General features: G+C 43.2%; 1 protein-coding gene across 5 annotated transcripts in view; it reads right to left on the reverse strand.

Annotated features, from left to right (window-relative positions):
* Positions 1 to 4,445: 4,445 nt before the first annotated feature.
* The window catches only part of HACD2 (3-hydroxyacyl-CoA dehydratase 2), a 113,739-nt gene continuing 96,022 nt past the window's right edge, over positions 4,446 to 22,162 (reverse strand). The window contains exons 5-9 of one of the 5 annotated variants that reach the window (XR_010405243.1): positions 16,321 to 16,431; positions 15,237 to 15,358; positions 13,071 to 13,249; positions 7,377 to 7,545; positions 4,446 to 5,047 (exon numbers count right to left, since the gene is read on the reverse strand). Coding sequence is in view for 2 of the 5 variants with exons in the window: in XM_064571173.1 (XP_064427243.1) it covers positions 7,463 to 7,545; positions 13,071 to 13,249; positions 15,237 to 15,358; positions 16,321 to 16,431 (495 nt within the window). In the remaining 3 variants the exon portion in view is untranslated. Of the gene's footprint in view, positions 7,546 to 13,070; positions 13,250 to 15,236; positions 15,359 to 16,320; positions 16,432 to 22,162 lie in introns of all 5 variants that reach the window. The other 4 variants (XR_010405228.1, XR_010405224.1, XM_064571173.1 and 1 more) reach the window with 4 other exon arrangements.

Raw genomic sequence — 22,162 nt, forward strand, 5'->3', positions numbered from 1 at the left:
CTGGCAAAGAGGAAGCACAGAGAGGGCTAGAGTCAGGTCCTGGAAGGGGGTGGGGAGTAAGTTGGAAACACCCAGAGCACAAGGAAGGGGTTAGCTTTGGTTAGAGGGTCACCCTTCCATTCTAACAGTAGGACAAGAAAAGTTCTCTTGTATGGGCAAGTTTATAATAATTTGGCGAAGAAAGTTGCAGGAGTTGCTGTCTGATGGCTGTTTTCTCGGTGACACTGGGGGTGCTTTCCTGGGCTGAGTCAGAGGTTTAAATGATGGGGTTTGAAAGGACTCTTGGACGGTGTGCCAGGCCAGCAGTCCGTGGCACGAGAGGCACAGGGAAGGGTAGCCGCTGGACTGATCCCAGCTTGGGGTTTTGCCACGAGGGTGCAGAGGAAGGGCAGGAGGGCACGGAGGTTCGTGATGATGGTGAGAACGATGGAGTTGGGCACGAGAGGGCTGCTGGGGAAGGTTGAGGGCTCATGGGTGGGGGGGCTCAGGGAGCAGGGAGAGAGACCCGGAGCAGAGCAAGAGAGCTAGGAGCTTCAGCCAGGCCATGGGATGGGTCTGGGCAGAAGAGAGCGGGCACAGCCCTGGAGGTGCCCTGGTGTGCGTGCGTGCGCGTGGGCTGAGGGCTAGTCGCAGCCGCGTCTTCCCGTGCGGCCTGGTTTCCTCCGCGCGCTGCGCGCGTTGGCCTCTCTCCTCCTGAGGGTGTACGTGGGGAGCTGCCGGGGGAGGATAGGACACAGAACGGAAGGAGCTCGAAGGCCTTGTCAGGTAACAGGGCACGCCAGGCCAGCGCAGCCACCCCCTGGCAACACTGGGGAATGTGGGTGCAGCGTGGAAGACGGTCTCCGGACGCCAGCAGTCTCAAGGAGGACGCGAGCTTGAGGCAGGGGCTCTGCCGGCGGGCACCCGAGTGTGTGTTCCCGAGCTGGGCCGTAGGCGCGGGAGGGGCGCGGCTGGGCTGCTCCCAGCTCGGGGTGTTCAGCGCCCGAGGCCCTGGTCTTCTCAGGTCTGCCGGTCCCAGCCACGTCTTCGCCGACACGAGTTCCCAGCCCCTGGCAGACACCACCACAACGCAGCAAATGGCAGACTCCGTCCGGGGCTGCTGACATCTGGCTTCTCAATTCATTTATCTACTTGACGATGGTGGATTATTAAAAACAAAAACAAGGAAAATCTTCCCAGATCCCTGGCTAAGCCCGCATCTCTTACTGTCCCCCCACCCCTCATGGGTTGATAGTCCCCCATGGGGAAAGCTGCCAACAGGGATTTTTTTTTTTTGAAGATTTTATTTGAGAGAGAGAGAGAGAGATGAGCATGAGCAGGGGCAGGGGCAGAGGCAGAAGCGGGCTCCCCGCTGAGCACGGAGCCCCACTTGGGGCTCAGTCTCAGGACCCCGGGATCATGACCTGAGCTGAAGGCAGATGCTTAACCGACTGAGCCACCCAGGCGCCCTCAGATTAGTATTTTTCAAGGTGTTCAAAGAGCCTTAGCTCTGAAGATGTTTCAAGGACAAATGTTGAAAATAGCTTTGGAAAATCCTGCATTAACATCCCCCTCTCTTGGAGATTCACAAATTGCATTCACATGCAAAAAGATCTGAAAAGTTTCATAGGAGAAAAAACCTTTAAATTTGTTTTAACTTTTCAACCCCAGAATCCAGCCCCCCCCCCGCACAGTTCTCCTCCCATCATTACTCAGAACCAATATATATATATATATATTTTTAAAGATTTATTTGACAGACAGCGGGAGAGGGAACACAAGCAGGGGGAGTGGGAGAGGGAGAAGCAGGCCTCCCGCCGGGCAGGGAGCCTGATGTGGGGCTCGATCCCAGGACCCTGGGACCATGACCTGAGCCGAAGGCAGACGCTTAACGACTGAGCCACCCAGGCGCCCTCAGAACCAATATTCTATGCCTTTCACTTTGACATACGCTAGCTAGTTCAGGAAACCACCTGCAGTAGACTCTTTCTATGGACCCCAGCACAATCAACTAGTTTGCTTGTTGAGGATTACATGTACCCTTGGTTATCTAGCCGGTATGTCCAAAATTGGTGTCATTTAAATAGCTCGCTCTTGAGGAAGACTTTAAGCCCGTTAAAGAGTAAGAATAATCCATGGCATGAATAGAAGCATTTTACATGTGAGAAAACCCACAGTCCAAGAGTCAAGTTAACTCACACCCCCAGAGTGTACTGGACATGCTGCAGACAAGCATTCTCGGGGCCAGACGCAGCCTTATAAGGTGGCCTGACATTTTCTCATGGCCCAGGCCACCCTCCAAAAATATCCAGAGACAGAAGAAGAGTGGGAACTGACTCCCCGAACGTTTCAAAGATTAACAAGCAGGCTCTCCATTAAACAGGAGCGCTAACACCTGCTTTCCGACCAGCTCCAAAAGCCCTGCAGGGTCCATGCTGGGGAGGGTTCTGCGTTGGGGAGAGAACAAATAGATGGAGCTTTCAAAACACACATCCAAGCTGGCTTTTTTTGCTCTAAAAAAAGTGTTATATCCTGGACCCCTTCAGAATATGCTTTAAGATCTGACTGCCTTTGCTTTATATGGACAATAGAGACCCGTGCCTATTTTTCACTCCTGTGCCTTTCAGCTCCTTCGGTGTCGTGGGGATGAAGCCCGGTTCCAAACGCCTCACGCTTCCAAGGCCCCGATCGCTTGTGAGGCGCTGCCTCCCAGCGGGGGAGCCCAGCTACAGCAACGCAGAAGTGGAGTTTGGCCTTCAACCAAGTGCGGTATCTGGAAATGCACCCGGACTGCGTCCACGAAGGCCGAAGATAGATGTGAAAGTGCTGCCGTGCTAACAAGTCTATGTTCTGGAACTAGTGAGCAGAAAACACAACTTCCAAACATAAAGAGATTTATGAAATGGGTACTAGGTGCGAATATACACAGCCTTTCTCATATTTTATTTTTGCTCTTTGAATGGGACTTTTTAGGGTGAACTGCCTTTTCTGGGAAAAAAAAAAAAAGATTTTTGGTAATGAGATCTGCCCCAGTAACACTAAGGAGTAGCTTTCTAAATTTGAAAGCAAAAAAGATTAAATAGTCTCTCACAATTAAAAGGAAGTGTTGGTCAAAGACCCGTGCAGCTCTCTCTTGTAACTCTGGTTCTCAGTTGCAGGCAGGGGAATGTTAATAGGTATGGCTATTTTTGGTAAGAGTTGCTTAGAACAGCTTCTTCACCACTAAACTGTATGACAACGAGCCAGTCCATTTGTAAGGTTGGGATTTTTTTTTTTTTTAAATAATATGAGGAATTGCAAAGCTAGCCTTCATTCTTGTTAAAGGGAACAGAACAACACAGCAGTATTTTTGGAACACTGTGTAACAGTAGGTCTCTTAATTATACCAATGGTAATTCCTCAGGCTAGAGCTTATTATGTTAACACAGTACACGTAATTGCCACAAAATATGACAATGACAAATTAGAAAGCCCTGGTTTCCCATTACCACCCTAAGATTGTAAAGGTTTTATTTTCTGGGTAGCCTCTACTATGAACTCTACCATCTGTTCCTCAGCTTTAGTTGAAATGATTCTTTTCGTATATGAAATGCCTATCTCTGGAAGAGACTAGATTGCATACACGAGGAGTGCTTCTACAACCACCGCGCTGGTAACGTCTGAGCCTGTGATCGGACCGCAGGTAGGAAGAAAATGTTCCCTTTGGAACAAGGACCACAGTCTTGGACAACGGTGATGGTTAACTCTGAGAAAGACTTGGCCAACCCGGCAGTGGGCATGTTAACCGCTGGAGGCACATGAGATCACTCAGCGACCACCCACTAGACAATGCCCATCCCATGGACACATCGGTGCTTTCATTTTGAGGTGAAGAGGTCTGAGGTCTAGAATTAGCAGACGGAAGTGGCCAAGCGGGGTGTATCCTGCCCGTGTCCCTCCCACCACCGCCTACTGTGAACTTGAGAGCGGGTAAAGCGGTTCCTAGGATTGCTCTGTATTTGGAGGCATTTTCAGGAGGTACTTGACCACATCTTGTTTTAATATAAGATGAACATTGCCAGGCAACAACAGTTCCCCTCTTATGTTAGAAAAGTTAGATTAAAAAAACATTGTAAAAAAACACCAAAACAAAACCCCAAACATTGTAAGACAAGGATCCTCAATCGTTTACTGACTTTCTTGGATTTCCTGGTGGCTTATATGAGTAATCCCTCTTGTCCCTCTGTGGCCAGGCTGAGAGGGGCTTGGTAAGCTTGAAGACTGACTGGCAGGAAGAACGACTTTTTGGAAACCTCTTAATATAATCTGTCTATTTCTCCTGTGTAAGTGCATTACGAATAGCAGAAATAGATTTTAAACCTATGAAAGAAAGAACTGGAATCCATGACAAAACTGAAACTCCTCCATATTCCTATAACACCACGTTCAGGCCAACTTAATGTGAAAAATCACTAGACTCACTGGTATTTCAAATCCAGGCAGAGCACACACCAGTTTATTTTGAAATGCAACACAGATCAGTATTTTATGAATACAACTTATTACTACATTAACATTATCAGGTAAAAACAGCTTCAAATGCATGCATAGAAAGTTAGGCATAGCCTTTGAACTCCTTATTTCTAAATATACAAAAAATACATTTAAATTATATAATTTTAGTGAATCAAAGACTTATAAAATTACAATTTTGGTTTTCACAACATAGAAAAAATACAAAAATGGACTATATATATGGTTGTATAATTTTTTACCCAAATTTCAAAGGAGCAGTATGTACTGATACTGATGTTTTATAATGTTTTATCTAGAAACTCCGAACTGAAAGTAATTTGCAGGTTGTACCACATCAGTGCCGATCTTTTGTTATAAATGAATAATCCAAACAAACCAGTAGAGATGAGGACACCATCTTCATATGCCTCTTTACCTCTAGTTCTTCTAAACCCTTTCTGTGGGAAGTTCACTTCAGAGGAACGGATTTTATCTGGAAGGACACTGCTTTATTCCATGACTAACTCTCCCTGGTGCCTTTGATAATGATATGTGTTAAATGAGTGATCCCAACCTGAGCAAACAGAACACAGCAAGATGCAGATTAGCAGCTTGTGTCTACAAAGCACTACTGCGTACCTCAAAGAATTCTCTGCTGGAAGGTGGTCCCGAAGGGGGGAATCTGAAACACCCAACCAGGCGGGCGGCGGGGCAGATGATGCCTTTGACTATGTCCTAAAATGAAAATGGGAAGTCTGACAAAATACCCACCAAACACCGCCTTCCTCATTCACACTTTATAAGATGTGACAGTTGGTGGGGTTAGATGTTCTCCAATTCATAGAACACCATCACTTCAAAGGAGAAATTAATTCGTGTCAGAGATAAAGCAACCAGTTACCGAGAGAGGTGAATGAAGGACATGGCCGAGTGCATGCCTTAGTTATCTGCCACGAGCATCTTAAATGTCGATGGACAAAAATACACAGTGGGGTGGAGACCCTTTTTGAGGAGGGAGTTGCTTGCTGTGTTCTTGCTGCCAAAGCTCAATTTGATGCAACACCACTGTTTGCGACAGACTATTTTTCATAAATAGTGACAAATTATAACAGAGAGACCTGAATAAAACCCCCAATCCAGCGATCCTGGAAAACCTATATTTTTCACCCTATCTTCTATAACTATTCCAGAAACGACTGAAAAAAATCTTACCCAAACTAAGTAATTAAGACTAATATAACTCAAATTGTTTCTATTTTACAGCAGAAATACATTTGGAAAAAGAAAAAAACCATGAAAAATAATCTTTCCTCTATATTTAGTTTATGAAGTACAAGAACAGATTCTAGTCTCAACATGCCCAAGTTAAGACTGCTGACTTAAAGAAGCAGAATTTTAATGTTCAATTCAAAAACAATTTTATTACACATCTGCCTGCATTAAATTTTAGGCTCCATACTTTCTTTTTTTTTTTTTTAGGCTCCATACTTTCTTCTCATTTTCATCTTCATTATCAGGCTTCTATGAAAATAATTTAAAAAATGAGTTTTCCATTATGACACTCTTCTGATATTAGCAATTATATTTTAAATAACTACTCAGTAAGCTAGTAACTAGGCCTTTAAAATTTTAAAGATCAACGATTTAAAAAGAAAAAGGGGAGAAAAGAATCCACAAAGAACATTCTGTGTTTAAAATTTAATGCACATCTGAACTTGGGCTTTACATTTTCATCAACCCTTTCTTCAAGAGTCTTAAATGCACAGTTCAGCAATTAAATGGTATGAAAACATGACGGCAATTAGACACGGTCCACATGACCGAAGTATTTCTAGGCTGCTCCCACACACGGGAGAGGGAACTGTTTTTAGCTCATGTCTGCCCGACTGGAGCACTTCACCACCTCTGGACTTACAGCGTGGTGGGGATTACACAGGACCGTAATTAGGAAAAGGATCCTAACTGAAGAGTTGAAGGAAATTTAAAAATAAAGTAATAAGGGTATAGAAACCTATTCCTAAATGTTCTTCAGGTCTACATTTCTAGAGTAACACCTTCCATGTGCTTTCACAATTACAGATTCTCTAACCCTTACGTGACTAGCCTGGCTTTGGGTCCAAAAGTGAGAATAGCTATGGGTAAATACATTACTCAGAGGTGTTCTGAGAATGACACGGTGAAAGGTACTTGTCATTTACTGGCGATTGAGCTTTCCCTTTCTGAGAACTGTCACTGTGTTAAAATATGATTGAGGCTGAGCCCTAGATAAGATAGGTTCTCTACGATGTACACATACTTACTAAATCCAAGCACGTTTCTTAGCGGCAGGCTGTAATGACTCCACTGAAAACAAACAAAAGGGTTCTAGCTGTTTTCAGATTACAGGTACTACCCCAAAGCTTCACGGACATATACATGGTATAATTCATTCATTAGACAGGGGGAGACAGATCTCAGCCATAACTTCATAACATTCCAGAGAACAAAGTTTGCCACTTCAAAAATACAGTTTCCAGCATGCAGTCAAGCACTTTGAAAAGGGAATGCAAAACACTGCAGACTGGAACAGAACTCTTACTGCAAGCTGGGCATTCAGCTGGTACAACTTCCTTACTCAGACTGTAACTCTCAAGTATTTAGTATTACAGATCTTTACTTATCAGATACATGAAGGAAACAGAAGGATATAAAACACCAAATCTCTTTCCAGCGCCATCATAGATACTGGGAACTTCTGGTTGAAAGAGCATGCTGAAATGGACCAGCCAGGATGTTTTATGTACTAGTTTTTGTTGTTGTTGTTTGTTGTTGCTGTTGTTTTAAATAAAATCCCAGGCCTGTGTGACACTGGATTTGGGTTTTTGTTTTATTTTTTTAATATTTTAAAAATAGTTCTTACTTACTTTCTATGAAACGTATTGGGAACTCAAAAAGTCTGCAGCATTTTTTGTCATTGAAAAGTTTTTTGGGGGTGCGCAGGAAGCAGGAGCTAGTCAAATTTCTTGTGTTCTTCAGTATGAGAAAGGACCTTTCTTCTCTGGTGTATCATGTGGAAGTATAACTGGGGAAAAACTGAAAGAAAAGAAAGAACTGGTTAAGGAGCTAGATCATTTAAAACTGTATGTTCTCTTTGACTCACTTTCTCATCCAGCAACCAAGGAAGGGAACACGGTGGGCTTGGGTAAGGGGAGGAAAAATGCACAGGGACTTACTTTTTCCTGCTTTAGCTGAAGGGGAAGGGTGGTCCAGACTGGAGTGACATATAGTACCATCACTATCATCACCCATCGAGATGCCACAAAGCCGCCAAATAACACTCTACCCTCCCTCGTAGTATCTTCACATTTATTCTCTGATGTTACCAGTAGGTGAATTCTAGTGATGGACTTACTATTCCTGTTTACAGAGGAGGAGTCAAGCCCCAGGGAGGGTAGGTGACTTGCCTGGGATTTCACAGCAAATTCCTGACAATCAGGACCAGGCTCCGGGCTCCTGACACTCAATCTAGTCCCTTCTGTCACCTGAGGGGATCTCCCAAAAGCATTTCCTGAGAAAGGTTGTTCTTTGAAGGGGAAGACTGAGGAGGGGGAAGAGGGCCATGACATTTTATCTGAACATGAAGAAGCCAAGTTTGGCTGTAGAAAGTCCTTATGAAAAGTAAGCTAATATCTTAGGCACTAGAGATTCTGTTCTTGGTCATTTTTTTTTTCCCCCTTAAAGATTTATTTATTTTAGAGAAAGAGCAAGTGTGGGTGCAAGCAAGCGGGGGGAGGGGGGAGAGGGAGAGAGAATCTGAGGCAGATTCTGCTCAGCACGGAGCCTGAGTGCCGCTCCATCTCACAATCCTGAGATCATGATCTGAGCTGCACCGCTTAACTGAATGAGCCACCTGGGCGCCCTTATTCGTGGTCATTTCATAGGTTACTTTACAAAGTACTGGTTCTAAAGAAACTGGGTGGTACCACCTCCCTGGGAGTATTTGGAAGCTGGGGGGAGGGGGGTAGATTTGCAGGAGGGAGGTTACTGGCATTCAGCACACGAAGCAGGAATGCCAAAATCTGCAATGTGTGATGGTCCCCCACAACTAAGAATGTCCTACCCCAAATGCCTAAAGGATTCCTGCTGGGAAAAGCCAGCTGAAGCTACTTGCCTTCACCAAGCTACTGTGAACTGGGGGTTCAACAACTACGTAAGAACCCCAGTGAGTTGGTTTAAATGTACACTATCCTTCCTTCCTTCCTTTCCCTTCTCAACGGCTCCAATCTCCATTTTGTGGAAAGTAACCTGTATTTCTGGGGAGGTAATTTCTACGATTCCCCTGACAGTTTCTTTTTCTTTCTTTTTTTTTTTTAAACCCACAAACCCACGACCCTGAGGATCAAGACCTGAGCCTAAATCTAGAGTTGGACGCCTAACTGACTGAGCCACCCAGGCACCCCAACAGTCTCTTCCTTTTTAAATGGGTTCCAAGTTGGCCAAATTTCAAATGATCCTCCCAAAGTACTCCAAGACATCAGTGGGTATGTGCACACAGATCTGATAAACTTCAGAGGAGGCTCCGACGCTGAACAGGGCTGCCATCCAGTCCACTCGCTATTTGTAGGCAGGAAGTTATTCAGAGAAAAGACCCAGCTTGTGCATAGAATTCAACAGGGGAGAGAACTATTCTGGTATGAAAGCCAGAAAATTTGACAAGCTCTATAATCTAAAAACTGGAAGTAAAGATATAATTAAACCATAAGGAATGCTAATTGCAATCATTTAAAAATGTGGGGCCAGTCATATTTCTATAGATATGCTTTACTAAAGGGAAAATTTGTGGCAAAGTACACTAAGGACTTTTCCACCGGTTGCAGGGGTGGCTAAAGCTTCCCTGCTAGTTCAGAGGGTCTGAGGAAGGATGACCTAGAAACCATTCGTCAGGCCCTTGGTGGCAGTTAAAGTAAGATGGTGGAGTATCCTCATCCCCACAGGCAAGGGCCTGCTGGCTACCAGGAGGGCCAGAGGTCAGAAATGGAGGGCAGATATAGCTCTTTCAATTCTTTGCAACTTCAGAGGTTTCTCAGCGCCCAAGCAAAGGAATGTGTGTGGGTGAGGCCAGGAGAATGGGGGCACTTGGGCCGGAGGTTCTCTACAGTTCTAGTAATGGCTTCTTGGTGACCAGAACTTGGGTGACACTGTCTCCATCTGAATTTCCCACATGTTTAGACTGGCCCAACTGTAACAGCTGAAACAATTCCAGATGCATGGCTACTCTTTTTAACCATAGACGACAATGAAGAAAAACCCCAAGACAATCTCAGCCTGACAATAGGCTATTCTGAATTCGAGCTTCTGCTCTCCCAGTCCAGGACACATGGAATGGAGATGGTCACTGTGCATGCGAATGTTGCAGTGGGGGTAGGGGTTCCTCTAGGCAGAGGAAAACTTGGAGGCTGAGAGCAAATGGAAATGCTCTGCCTGGGCCAAGTTTCTTCTTGGTCTCTCTAAAAATCTGAGGTGTGGTTATGGTTACTGACAACCTGGACAGCGCCCAGCTTCTCAGTATCATCATCCAACACCAGTGTTTCTCATTTCTCAGCCTTTTTTTTTTTTTTTTAAATCCCCACTCCTATTGGGTGGTAAAAGCCAACTTTTACCAATTTGGGGGGCAGGAAATGTAGACAGGACTTAGATGTCTACCGAGTTTGGAGAGACTGTACATACTGCAGCTGCAGCAAAGTGGGAAAGGAGCACCTTGCAAGGGATTCCACAGCACCCCAATATGAGAAAACTCCAGGGGCCGAGGCTCACGGGCCACAATTTGAGCACATGTACAACAATGAAAAGGTGTTACTTTGTATAATACATGTGTATCACCAACTTCCCATTAAAGAAGATTAAAAGAAACTTACATTGTAGAAAGAAGACCAAATTTGGTAAAGAAGACTGGATGTCAACAGCAACCCTCTTAACTGCATTTTCTTCTTATAAATACAAAGTTTTGGAAAGTTGGAAATGTGCTGCTGGCTGGAATGAACTGTACAAACTGGTCTCAATATTAACAACCTAAACAACTAAAAACATGCAGCGCAACTGGCTCAGGCCAAAGGCATAATGAGTGCCAGCAGACACAAATGATCTGTAGCAGAAGATACCGTCTGGGCCATCATCTTGAGCCTGGGTGCGGGGTCAGGGATTGGGAGAAAATCTGTTCATCTTTATTTGAAATCAACCCTTTTCCTTGGTCTATAAGAGTTAAACTACCTTAAGAAAGAAATAATAGAGACTTTCACCACCCAAGTTCTTACCAACAGGAGGCTGAGAAACAAAGAAGGGGAAGGAACCAAGGTAAAGAAAGCCAACTTGGGTTGAGAGCCCCGCCCTACTCTTTTTGTGTTTTCTCTTCTCTCTCCATCTGAAGGCCCAGAAGGAAAATCCCACAGAATGGGGTTTGTTTTCCTTCAGGAATCGTATCACTACGGAGGGCTGCTGTGCTTGACCAGGCCCCTTAACTAGATCAAGGGGTCAGGAGGCAGAGGCAAAAGACTGGGCGCTGGTTGGCCACCAGAGCACAAAAAAACGAGGAGGTACAGAGTGACTGAGGCTGTCCTGGAGAGCTGCTCCTGGAATGAGGACCCTCCTTCTTTGGCAGACTAAGATCTTAGAGCAACTCTCAGGTAGGGGTCCCAGATTTCTGTCAATGTGGCAGCATTCTGCTATTGGTTTGATTTCATCACACCCTCCCTGCTCCTTTTCCAGTTATCCAATCTGGCATCTATCTCTTATTCAAACCTTATGCTGATTTTATTTTATTAAAGATTTTATTTGAGAGGAAGAGAAGGGGGGGGAACAGAGATCAAACAGGGAGGAAGGACAGAGGGAGAGGGAGAAGCAGGCTCCCCGCTGAGCAGGAAGTCTGACTTGGGGCTCCATCCCAGGACCCCGAGATCATGATCTGAGCTGAAGTCAGACACTTAACCGACTGAGCCACCCAGGCGCCCCCTTATGCTGATTTTTAATAAATCCTGTGGTGCCCACTGGGATAATATGTGTTACTCTGGGTGTGGCAAAACTCCAAGTAGGAACTGTTGCTCTAGAGACTGGAAAATGAAACTCTAAGGGAACAAAACTAAAAAGATGAACAACTGTAAGCTAATTTTTATTAAATTTTTAGACTCTTCCCTATTTATATTTTCTTTGAAAATCAACTACCTTTTTCAATTTAAGAGAAAAGGCCTTTGGCCACCATGGTTCCAGTACCAAAGAGGAAGACCTGATAATTAATAGAGTGGAAAATGAATCATTAAGCAGAACTGCTGTCCAAGAATTTCTCCAAGATAAAGGGTCATATGAAATCTGGATGTAGTTTTTTTCTCACAATGCATGAAATACAATTTTCCACAGAGGGACACAAACATGTCGCTTACGACTGTTAGATGATTCATTCAGTTCATGCTGTGGGCTGGAGAAAAATCCAACCTTCCTGTCTGAATTGAACCTGAGGTTTAGGGAAGAATATGGCATCTTACAGACCAAAATAAGATTCCCAAAAGAAAATTCCCTCTGACAGACAGAAATAGCTAAATGAGAAGAAACCTTAACTTCTTATGTCCTCGGGTAAAACAAAATCCTTTTGGATACATGAAAATCAGTCATAGAATTTTAAGTGAATATCAGAATTTGAGAAAAGGACTAAACAACTCTTCCTCAGCAAACAGGACTCACTTCACAGAAGCCTCAGACATGGCCATTTCTCCTTGGTACGGAGTACGCTGATAGGCACTTTTGATTATCCGAATTTAAACCTTTAGCAGTACTATTAAAATAACTGGAAACTGTTCTGAAGAGAACATTATGTCCTGTTCAGATGATTTCAGTACTTATTTCCAAACAAGAAAATAAGAAATATAGAAAAAAATAATCTATTTTTATTTTGTTACTTGTTTCTAGTTAGCTGCTGATTCCTTAAAAATAAAATGTCTATTTTGATATAATGAAAATGCAAATATCTCTTTACAATGTTTTCCAAATACCATAACAAGCAGTTCTCCAGAGACAGAAAAAGTCAAGGTAAGGTCTTTTTTTTTTTTTTTTTTTTTAAGATTTTTTATTTATTTATTGAGAGAGAGAATGGGAGACAGAGAGCATGAGAGGGGGAGGATCAGAGGGAGAAGCAGACTCCCTGCCGAGCAAGGAGCCCGATGCAGGACTCAATCCCGGGACTCCAGGATCATGACCTGAGCCGAAGGCAGTTGCTTAACCAACTGAGCCACCCAGGCGCCCCAAGGTAAGGTCTTTAATGGCCTTTTTTGTTCTGCATTCAGTACACTCCCCCAATAGGTAGTTCACCTTTCCTGCTATTCACTGTTTCAAACCCACACACTGAGAAGGGCTGCATTTTGGCAGCTGTATTGAGAAGGGTCCATCTTTATTCAATTACTACTAGAGAAAATTCCCTCTGACAGACAGCATTCAATAAAAACCAAAGTGTTCCTAATAAATTAGATTTACATTTACTTGGATATGGTATAAAAACATCCAAAGGCATTTGACTCTAAGTATTGTAGAGCCAATTTTAAAAACATAAATATATATACGCATAACTGTTTACTTACTTGGAATGTAGGAGATCATTATCAGAATTAGGAATGCATAATAGTCAAAGGAGAAATTGTATTTGTTAGGTAGACTGATGGAGTATAGGCCAGCCTGTCGGACGAAGGGCAAAGCAGCATATATTGTGAGCAGTTCTCCCGACACTCCCATTGGGTACAGCACAATGAAAAGTGTGTACCTAAAACAAAACAAAATATTCATGAAGAGGCCTGAAGCCAGCATGAGTAGAAAGATACATTCCCACACCTCTAATCAGTACTGGTCTTTCAGGAAGCTATGATTTCTACATTTTCCTATTTACCCACTAGTTGTTTCTTTTTAAAGTAGGTTCCATGTCCAACGTGGGGCTTGAACTCATGACCCTGAGATCAAGAGTCGCATGCTCTACTGACTGAGCCAGCCAGATGCCCCCGTTTACCCACTGTTTAAATTCAGGTTTTACAGCCAGTTTTTGAAAAGGGCCTATAGCAGGTATGTCTCTGAATGTTCTAAAATAAATGTGTTTGGTTGGCCTCAAAATTTGGTCCAACTAAATAAACAACATTCAATACAACTCCCTAAAATAATGATGATGATGCCAATCATTAGTAAAGCAGGGGTGCCGAGTCACGGTTTATAGAAGGGTCCTGCCCTGTGGCAGAGGTGGGAGTGAAGCTGGGGGGTTTGCAGGGAGTTGGTGGGGGACATGTTGGAGCACGTGTCTAGGAATCCCTACAAAGCACACACCACGTCTGGTCTGTGGACTGAGAAGAACAGCACATCCAGTGTGCTTATACTGTTATTAGTCAAATGTCTATACATTATCATCATGAAAAATGAAATATATGCCAATTTTAAAAACCTTAAAAAATTCACAATAGCTTTTGGTCATTGTGTAATTTTTCAGTAATAAAAAACCCCTACAATGATTATCACACAGAAGAATCCACACCATTTTTTTCACTTCAAAAAGGAGTTCTCTATGTTTCAAAAAGAATTCAGAGAGAAGTTCATCTTATGGAACTAACTGGAAATCATTCTGAGGGGTAAGAATTGCTAAAGAAACCAGCAGCTCAAATTTTAAAGAGGCTCTGGCTGTTTGTGGCTGACAGCGAGCAAACTTCCAGGTGCAGAAATTGTGCCGAGAAATCAGTGACAAAGAGCGGAAGCTGTGTTTGCGGGGTTCCCTGCTGCCAACTTCAGCTATGCTAAAGAGGACGGTGGAATGGGAAGATTCTTCCATAGGCCGTGCACAGCCATGGACAAAACAACGATTAAGATCAGGGCTTGGCCAGCCAACTCTCCCTGTAACAGAGCAGACAGCTCCCACAATGCCTGCCCACGTTGGTGAGTTAGTAACTGCCATCTCTTCCCATTCTTCCCTTTTCCTAATAAAACTGTGTACTGGGGGAAAAAAAAAGAAAGAAAGAAAGGAGTTTGCACACTTGAAATGTTGGAAACAATTGGTTTATGTCTCTAATTTAATCATTAAACTCATAAGTTGTCTAGGAACCACCATTTTCCTTCTAGGAAATGAGGCACTTGGGCCCCAAGGACAATTTTGATCCTTTTGCTTTGTCACTCTCCCCATAATCCTCTCCAACTCAGAAAACTGCTCATAACCATCTCATGAATTAGTTCGTATAAACAGATAACTGTTAGCCTTTTCCCCAATTCATAACAAATATTACTGGTAAAACTTATCAAAGCAAAATAAAATTGCTAACAAGATAAAACTGCATGTAATGTTGGTTATTAATTAAAAATTAAGAGTCATAGCTTGTTGCCAAAATTGAGACTAGGAGAACTGGACTTGGTCCAAAAAACATAATGGCAGGAGCTCATCAGTAAAATTTGATAGGAACAAAAAAGGGATGTTACATCAAATCTCTATTGAATAATTTAAATGAAAATAATCAATCCAATAAAAATAACAAGTATATCAAACTTCAAAGTGTTTCTATTAATCAAAGTTAAGTAGCATCCCTTATCCTGATGAAATCCACAGACAGGTCTCATATCACCAATCCCAACTCTTTTGTCTCATACAATTAAAGAAAAAAAACTGAAATACAGTTGATATTGTACAACTTTATTTTTAGGAGTTTGGAGGCAATATTTAGCAATAAAGGACAAATATGGTGATGGGTCATTTCAAAAGTTAATCTTTATCCCATGTACTTTACCTGGCCCATTTGATGAGGTAAGGCAGATGGTTTAATAGACTGAAAGTATAAAAGGAGTAACGGATAATTTCTGTGATTGTCCAGGCAATAACAAACAGGAGGACACTGTCTTCACTCTGCACCTGAAGGAAAAGGAAAACAAGAGCAAAAGCAAACACATAAAACATTTTAACAAAGAAGCACTCTCAGTGCGCAGCGCCAGCCCCCTGCTCCCTGGCAGAGCCGGGCGGTTGAGCAAGTGGACACAGCCCTGGTCTGGTCATCAGTGGCCACAGGACAGGAAGAACTTGCCACGTCCAGGAACACATGCCTATGACAGCAATTGTGTAGAGCCAAGTGATTAGGGGCAAGTGAGAAGAACTCAGCTTACTGATGAGTAAGAGAGGCAGAAACAGGAATTCCATGAGCTATAGGCCACAGGAAAAAACACAGGTGAGTGAGTTTTGTCTGTGGGCCTCCTGTGGAGAATGTGGACTGATGGTAGTGGGAGCCAAGACTAGTTAGGTAAGAAGGTAGAAGGGCAAATTGGTGGAAAGCTTGGGGTCTGTCCATTAATAAGAATTTTAATTTGATTTGCATGACAACTAAGAATCTGAGGAAATTTCAAAGAAGGGGAATGTAGTGATTGAAACACAACTGAAGATGAGGCTCATTCACTGGGTAGGATGAATTCAAGTGAGGAAAGAAGAGCCAGAGACCATCTGAACGGCAGGGCCCATTTACTCTCTCCCACTGGTGACTTCTGCCCCCAGATGTAGCCTGGTTTAACTTAAAAATGATAAAAGCTTCCATGCAGACCACAGGAGGTGGCTAAAGCCAGAAGGGCTCTGGAATTTCCAACTTCCTCTGAATTACTTTCATGCTGAAAATGCAGTGAACTTTAAAACAGCCCCCACCCCCGTGGTTTTTGGGGGCCATTCTCACTAGATGCCTTGGACTGCAAATCTCACATGGAAATGTATCTCTGCCGCCCTGGCATTTGCTTTCAGTGCCCCCCCCCAGCCCCCCAGCCAGGTCTATAATGATCCTGTGCCCAGGCTTGAAGACCAGTAACAAGAAATTGCCTTGTACCCAATTCACTCACGTTTTCTTGTATCCAAAACAGGCAGTTAGAGTTGGATGTGACTAAGAAATTCCACTGAGTGAACTGAACAGATTTTGACAAGATGGATCTTCTCTGTCTCATTCCTAACGCCTAATACAACAAAAGTACAGCATTCTAACTTTAACTTTTCGTCTTTGCATTTGCAATGTGAATAGTTTTTAGCACTTATATTCTTCCTCAGAAAGTGTACATGGAGCAATCCACCTACACAATAAAATAACTAGTCATTTACATACCTATTAACTAAATTGCTCTGACAAAGAATTTCATAAATGCATAGTTACTAATCCCTAAAAATAATAAGAATTTTACATTGTCAAGAGCAAGAGTACTTTTTGTTTTCCTGGTGCTCTTATATTAGCCAAAGTGAAACCTAAACACCTCTGAAGCTTTTATGTTCCATTTTTCAGTCTGTCCCCAAATCCTTGCTTAAAACCCAGCTATACTAAAACATAATTTCAGAGCACATTTTGCTTTTTGATGTATTTTGTAATCCTCTTCATCTTAAGGAGGTATATTTTACAGCTATGGGATGAAGCCTTGCTTAAAGATCTTTGGGTTGCAATAGAAAGTTCTTCCAATATTTTGCATTCTAATCACCTTGAAAGCAGGGAACGTGTTTTATTCATCTTCTGATTCCCAAAAGCACTTTGTGGATTTCACAAGTAGGAGCTCAATAAATGTTTGTGGAGCAAACAAATTCAATTCTCATCAGGTCACCCCAAGATCAAGTTCCTGCCTTTGATACCTGATATTAGTTTCTGTGTAGTCTTAAGTGGCCTTCAGAAAGACAACAAACCCCCCTCAAACCTTGCACTTTGATCCAGCCTAATCTGACTCATTTCCCCCCATACCCAAGTTAGACTTGATCCAAAAGAACTCTAACAAGCTTAGACTCAGGCTGAATCTGTGAAAGCAGCTGCTCCCAGAGCCCAGCTGTGAAGACCATGTTATAATTTTAAAAAGACAGAATGGGGGAAATGGCCATTTTATAAAAATGATATCTTCAGATCAATAGGAAATACAACACTGTTATAAAGAAGGGACTTGGGAAGGGGCGCCTGGATGGCTCAGTCAGTTAAGCATCCAACTCTTGATCTCAGCTCAGGTCTTGATCTTAGGGTCATGAGTTCAAGCCCCACAATGGGTTCCACGCTGGGCGTGGAGCCTACTTAAATAAACAACAACAACAACAAAAACAAGGGACTTGGGTAAAAGTTGGAGATCAAGCTTATCTGATTTGCAATTATCCAATGACACAAAACAGGGGCAGAATGTAATGAGCTGAAGCTATTAAGATCAGTGAGACTCAAATGAATATATGTACACCTGTGTTTACAGGAGCATTATTCACAACAGCCTAAAGGTGGAAACAGCCTAAATGCTCATCAACAGTTGAATCCATCAACAAAATGTGGTATATACATGCAATGGAATATCAGTCTTAAAAAGGGAATTCTGACACATGCTACAACATGGATGAATGTTGAATACAATTTGCTAAGTGAAATAAACCTGTCACAAAAGGACAAATACTATACAATCTCACTCATATGGTACCCATAGTAGTCAAATTCAGGGAGACAGAAAGTAGAAGCAGAAGGTTGCCAAGGGCTAGGGGTGGGAGGAAATAGGGAATAATGTCTAATGGGTATAGAGTTTTGGTTTGGGAAGATGAAAAATGTTCTGGAGACAGATGGTGGTGATGATTATACAACCACGGGAATGTACTTACTGCACCCAAACCATACACTTAAAGATGGTTAAAATGGTAAATTTTGTTATCTGTTTTACCACCACAACAAAAAAAATCCAGTAAGAGAAAATTTAACAAGGTTAACTAAATTCTACATGCTTCAGCAACAACAAAAGGACTCCAGTACAGAATGGGGAAGACCCAGCTCATGAATCCAAGAGATGAGTTTTTGGTGGACTACAAGCTTCAATCGTGCCAACAGGGTGCAGGTGGTTGTTCAGACAACCGACCAACCAACTGACCGACTAACCAAGCAACCAACCAGTATTTGGCCACATTAACAGTCTCATCCCAATGATTCCATTCCAAAGGATTAGATCCCACCCAGGGATCGAAGTAGGTTATAAGAACCCCTGAACTAGCAAGCTTACTTTGGAAAAGGAGATGGTTAACTACTTCAAAATATGTAAATGAATGTTGTGTGCAAGAGGCAAACAGACACAAGACTAATGGCAGACTTAACAGGAGTAAAATACCTGGTTTGAAACAAGAACTGTGTAACAAATCAGATGGCTAATAAAACAGGTCACCGCATGAAGTTGTGTGCTCCCAGACCCCGGACACAGCCAAACTGAGACTGCTCAGGAGAAAGCGCTATGAAGGGTGGAAGGCTGCCCTGGACTGGCTGCCGAGGGCTTCCAGCTGCTGTTCTTTGGAGAGGCGTGTGCATAAAACCTGTACATGGGAAAGGCATGAAACTCTGGCTAATACGAACTTCCTTGCCGAAGTGGAAATTTTTTTAGTTGGAAAAAAAACGGGTAGAGACTTTAAATAGTACTTCTTAAAAATAATTTTCCTTTATCAAAGAAGGTGAGAGAAGAGAGAATAACTTTAAGACCTCCTTTCGTTATTGCCTGCTGAGGGTATACCACAGGCTTAGTTCCCTGGCTCTTTACTCCCTGACCGTAAGGTCTTCAGGGCTCCTCTCAGTTGGCTTTCTCGGCCCCTGACACAGGTCTGCACACAAGGCATGTGCGGAGTCTGTGCCCCTTAACTTGAACGACACCTTCTATTTTCTTTTTTTTTTTAAGATTTTTAAAAAAAATTTATTTATTTGACAGAGAGATAGCACAAGTAGGCAGAGCGGCAGGCAGAGGGAAAGGGAGAAGCAGGCTTCCCGCTGAGCAGGGAGCCCGATGCGGGGCTCGATCCCAGGACCCTGGGATCATGACCTGAGCCGAAGGTAGCCGCTTAACCGACTGAGCCACCCAGGCGCCCTTTTTTTTTTTTTGCAAGCAGGAGTCGGGAACATTTTTCTAACAAGTGGGGAGCCTCCTTTCTATCAAGGGCCAGTGACTCAGAGAAAAAGGACCAGTGAGGCTTTAAAAAAAAAAGAAAGAAAAACCAGCCAGTTTAGCTTTGGAGGGGTTTTTGGAGGGGCTAAAGCCTAGGATTATAAAAAGCTCAACCCAGGGGGGCCCGGGTGGCTCAGTCGGTTAAGTGTTTGGCTCAGGTCATGATCTCAAGGTCCTGGGATTGAGCCCACATGGGGCTCTGTGCTCCAGCTCCCTGCTCGGCAGGCAGCAGGGAGCCTGTTTCTCCCTCTCCCTTTGCCCTTCCCCCGCTCATGGGCGAGTGCTCGCTCTCTCTCAAATGGATAAATAAAATCTTAAAAAAAAAGTTCAACCCAGCTACTTTTTGAATTAGGAACTAGAAACACAGAATTTTATTATCAAGAATAAGAGGTTTAATATGCCCGCGCAAAGATGTGCCGGCAAACGATCACACATTACTCAGAATAGCTGGAAAGTAAAAACCACCCAAACGTCCAGCAACTGGTAAATGGATAAACAAAATGTGCCATAATCCATACAATGGAATACTATTTGGCCACACAAAGAAATACTGATACCTGCTACAACATAGATGAACTTCAAAAACATGATGCTGACTGAAAGATGCCAACTGCAAAAGATTTCATTTATATGAAACACCCAGAAAAGGCAAATCTAGAGACAGAAAGTAGATTATTGGTTGCCAGGGGCTGGGAGTGGGAATGAACTTTTATTTTTTATTAAAAGATTTTATTTATTTATTTGACAGAGAGAGACACAGCGAGAGAGGGAACACAAGCAGGGGGAGTGAGAGAGGGAGAAGCAGGCTTCCCGCCAAGCAGGGAGCCCAATGCGGGGCTCGATCCCAGGACCCTGGGATCATGACCTGAGCCGAAAGCAGATGCTTAACGACTGAGCCACCCAGGCGCCCCAGGAATGAACTTTTAAAAGGCACGAGGATCACAGTGAGGTGACGGAAATGTTCTAAAACTGGATTATGGTTACGGTTACACGATTTGGTAAATTTACTAAAAAGCATTGAATTGTACACCTAAAATGGTGAATTTGATGGTATGTAAATTATACCTCCATAAAGTTGTTTTTTTAAAAAGAATATGTTTATTTAAAATTTTTAAAGTAATCTCTATGCCCAACAGGGGCTTGAAGTCATGACCTCATGACCCCGAGGATCGAGTCGCACACTCTCTCAACGGAGCCAGCCAGACCCCTCGGTGTTTACTTTAAATTATTGCCTTTTAAGAGAAAAGGGGGGCATTTGGGGCAAAAGGGGGGAGGGAGGAGGGAGATAAAGGAGGATCATCAAGGTTTACAAAAGAAAAGAGGGGGACAAAGGGTTGGTTGCCAAAACTGTCCTGAAGCCATGTTTCAAAGCTGCATCTTCACAATCATGGCCCCAACCAGGGAGTGGGCGTGGGGCAGCTCTGCCGTCAGGAAACCTTCCTCTGCCCGATGCAGTCAGTGAGCTGCGTACTGGACCCTCTACGCTACAGAAGGCAGGTTTCCGTCCCCAGCTCTATAGTGAGGGACGCAGCGCTGGGTGTGGGCGGCTTGTGTAATTTAGCCAAGGGAGTTTACACAGAAATTCAAGCTGGAGAAACAAATGGGTGCAAGAGAAAAACCTTTACACACAAATAGCATCATATGTTTGACTTTAAAAGGCTCAGGGAGTATCAGTACATGAAAAGCTGTCATTTTTATTACATTCAAAGAAAAACAGATGGTGCCACAAAGAAAATCACTATTGTAGAAGCCCTATTCTTCTGAGCATCTTGGAACCCGATGCTTACCACTCTGGTTATTTCAAAGAAATACCCTTATCATGCTTTATGGTAAGTGTTCTTTCCTCTTCTTAATATCCCCTTCATTTGTGAAGAGAGGAGATTTTGGTAAAATTTAAGAGGTGAGGAGTAGAGTCTGTTCTTGGCAGAACTCTGAAGAGTATGTTTGTCTTAAGTCTGCTCAGGCTGCCATAATAAAATACCACAGACTGGCGGCTTAAACAACAGAAATGTGTTTTCTCACAGTTCTAGAGGCTGGAAGTCCAAGATCAAGGTGCCAACATGTTTGGTTTCTGGTTGAGGGGTGTCTTCCCGGTTTGAGCTGGTGCCTTATCACCGTGTTCTCACGGGGCAGGATGGGAGGGGAGAGCTCTCTGGGGTCTCTTCTTCTAGGGGCACCAATCTCCTCATGAGGACCCCACCCTCATGTCCTCATCTAAACCTAAGTACCTCCCACAGGCCCCATCTCCAAATACCACAACACTGGGGGTTAGAGCTTCAAGACACAAATTTGGCAGGGTACACAATTCAGCCCACAGCAATGTTTCCAACCAGGTGTTGGCAAACTTTTTCTGTAAGAGACTAAATAACACATCTTTTAGCCTTTGCTGTCACATGTAATCTTTGTCATGTATTCATCTTTGTTGTTTTTTATACCCTTTAAAATGTAAAAACCATTACAAATTATAGCTAGGTTTGGCCCACAGGCCAACCCCTGTTCTAGGTTCATTTGACTGCCGCCCTCCCAACTTTCCCTTCCTATGACCTGTTTATCTCTACAAATGTCATTCTTCAGCCTTCTTTTGACAGACTGTGTGTGTCAGGGGAGGGGATAAATACATCTATAACCAATGGACACTATGAAAAAGGGAAGTACCCATAAGTATGTTTTTCATGTTACGCCATCTTAAAATCTCAGTAATCTCTTTTTTTCGTTTGTGGTAAAATACACATAACCTAAAATTTACTACTTTAACCATTTTAGAGTATAT

Source organism: Mirounga angustirostris, unplaced genomic scaffold (genome assembly GCF_029215605.1).
Source record: "Mirounga angustirostris isolate CCGP_5_RB_7025 unplaced genomic scaffold, mMirAng1.0.hap1 SCAF_1, whole genome shotgun sequence".
Lineage (NCBI taxonomy): Eukaryota > Metazoa > Chordata > Mammalia > Carnivora > Phocidae > Mirounga > Mirounga angustirostris.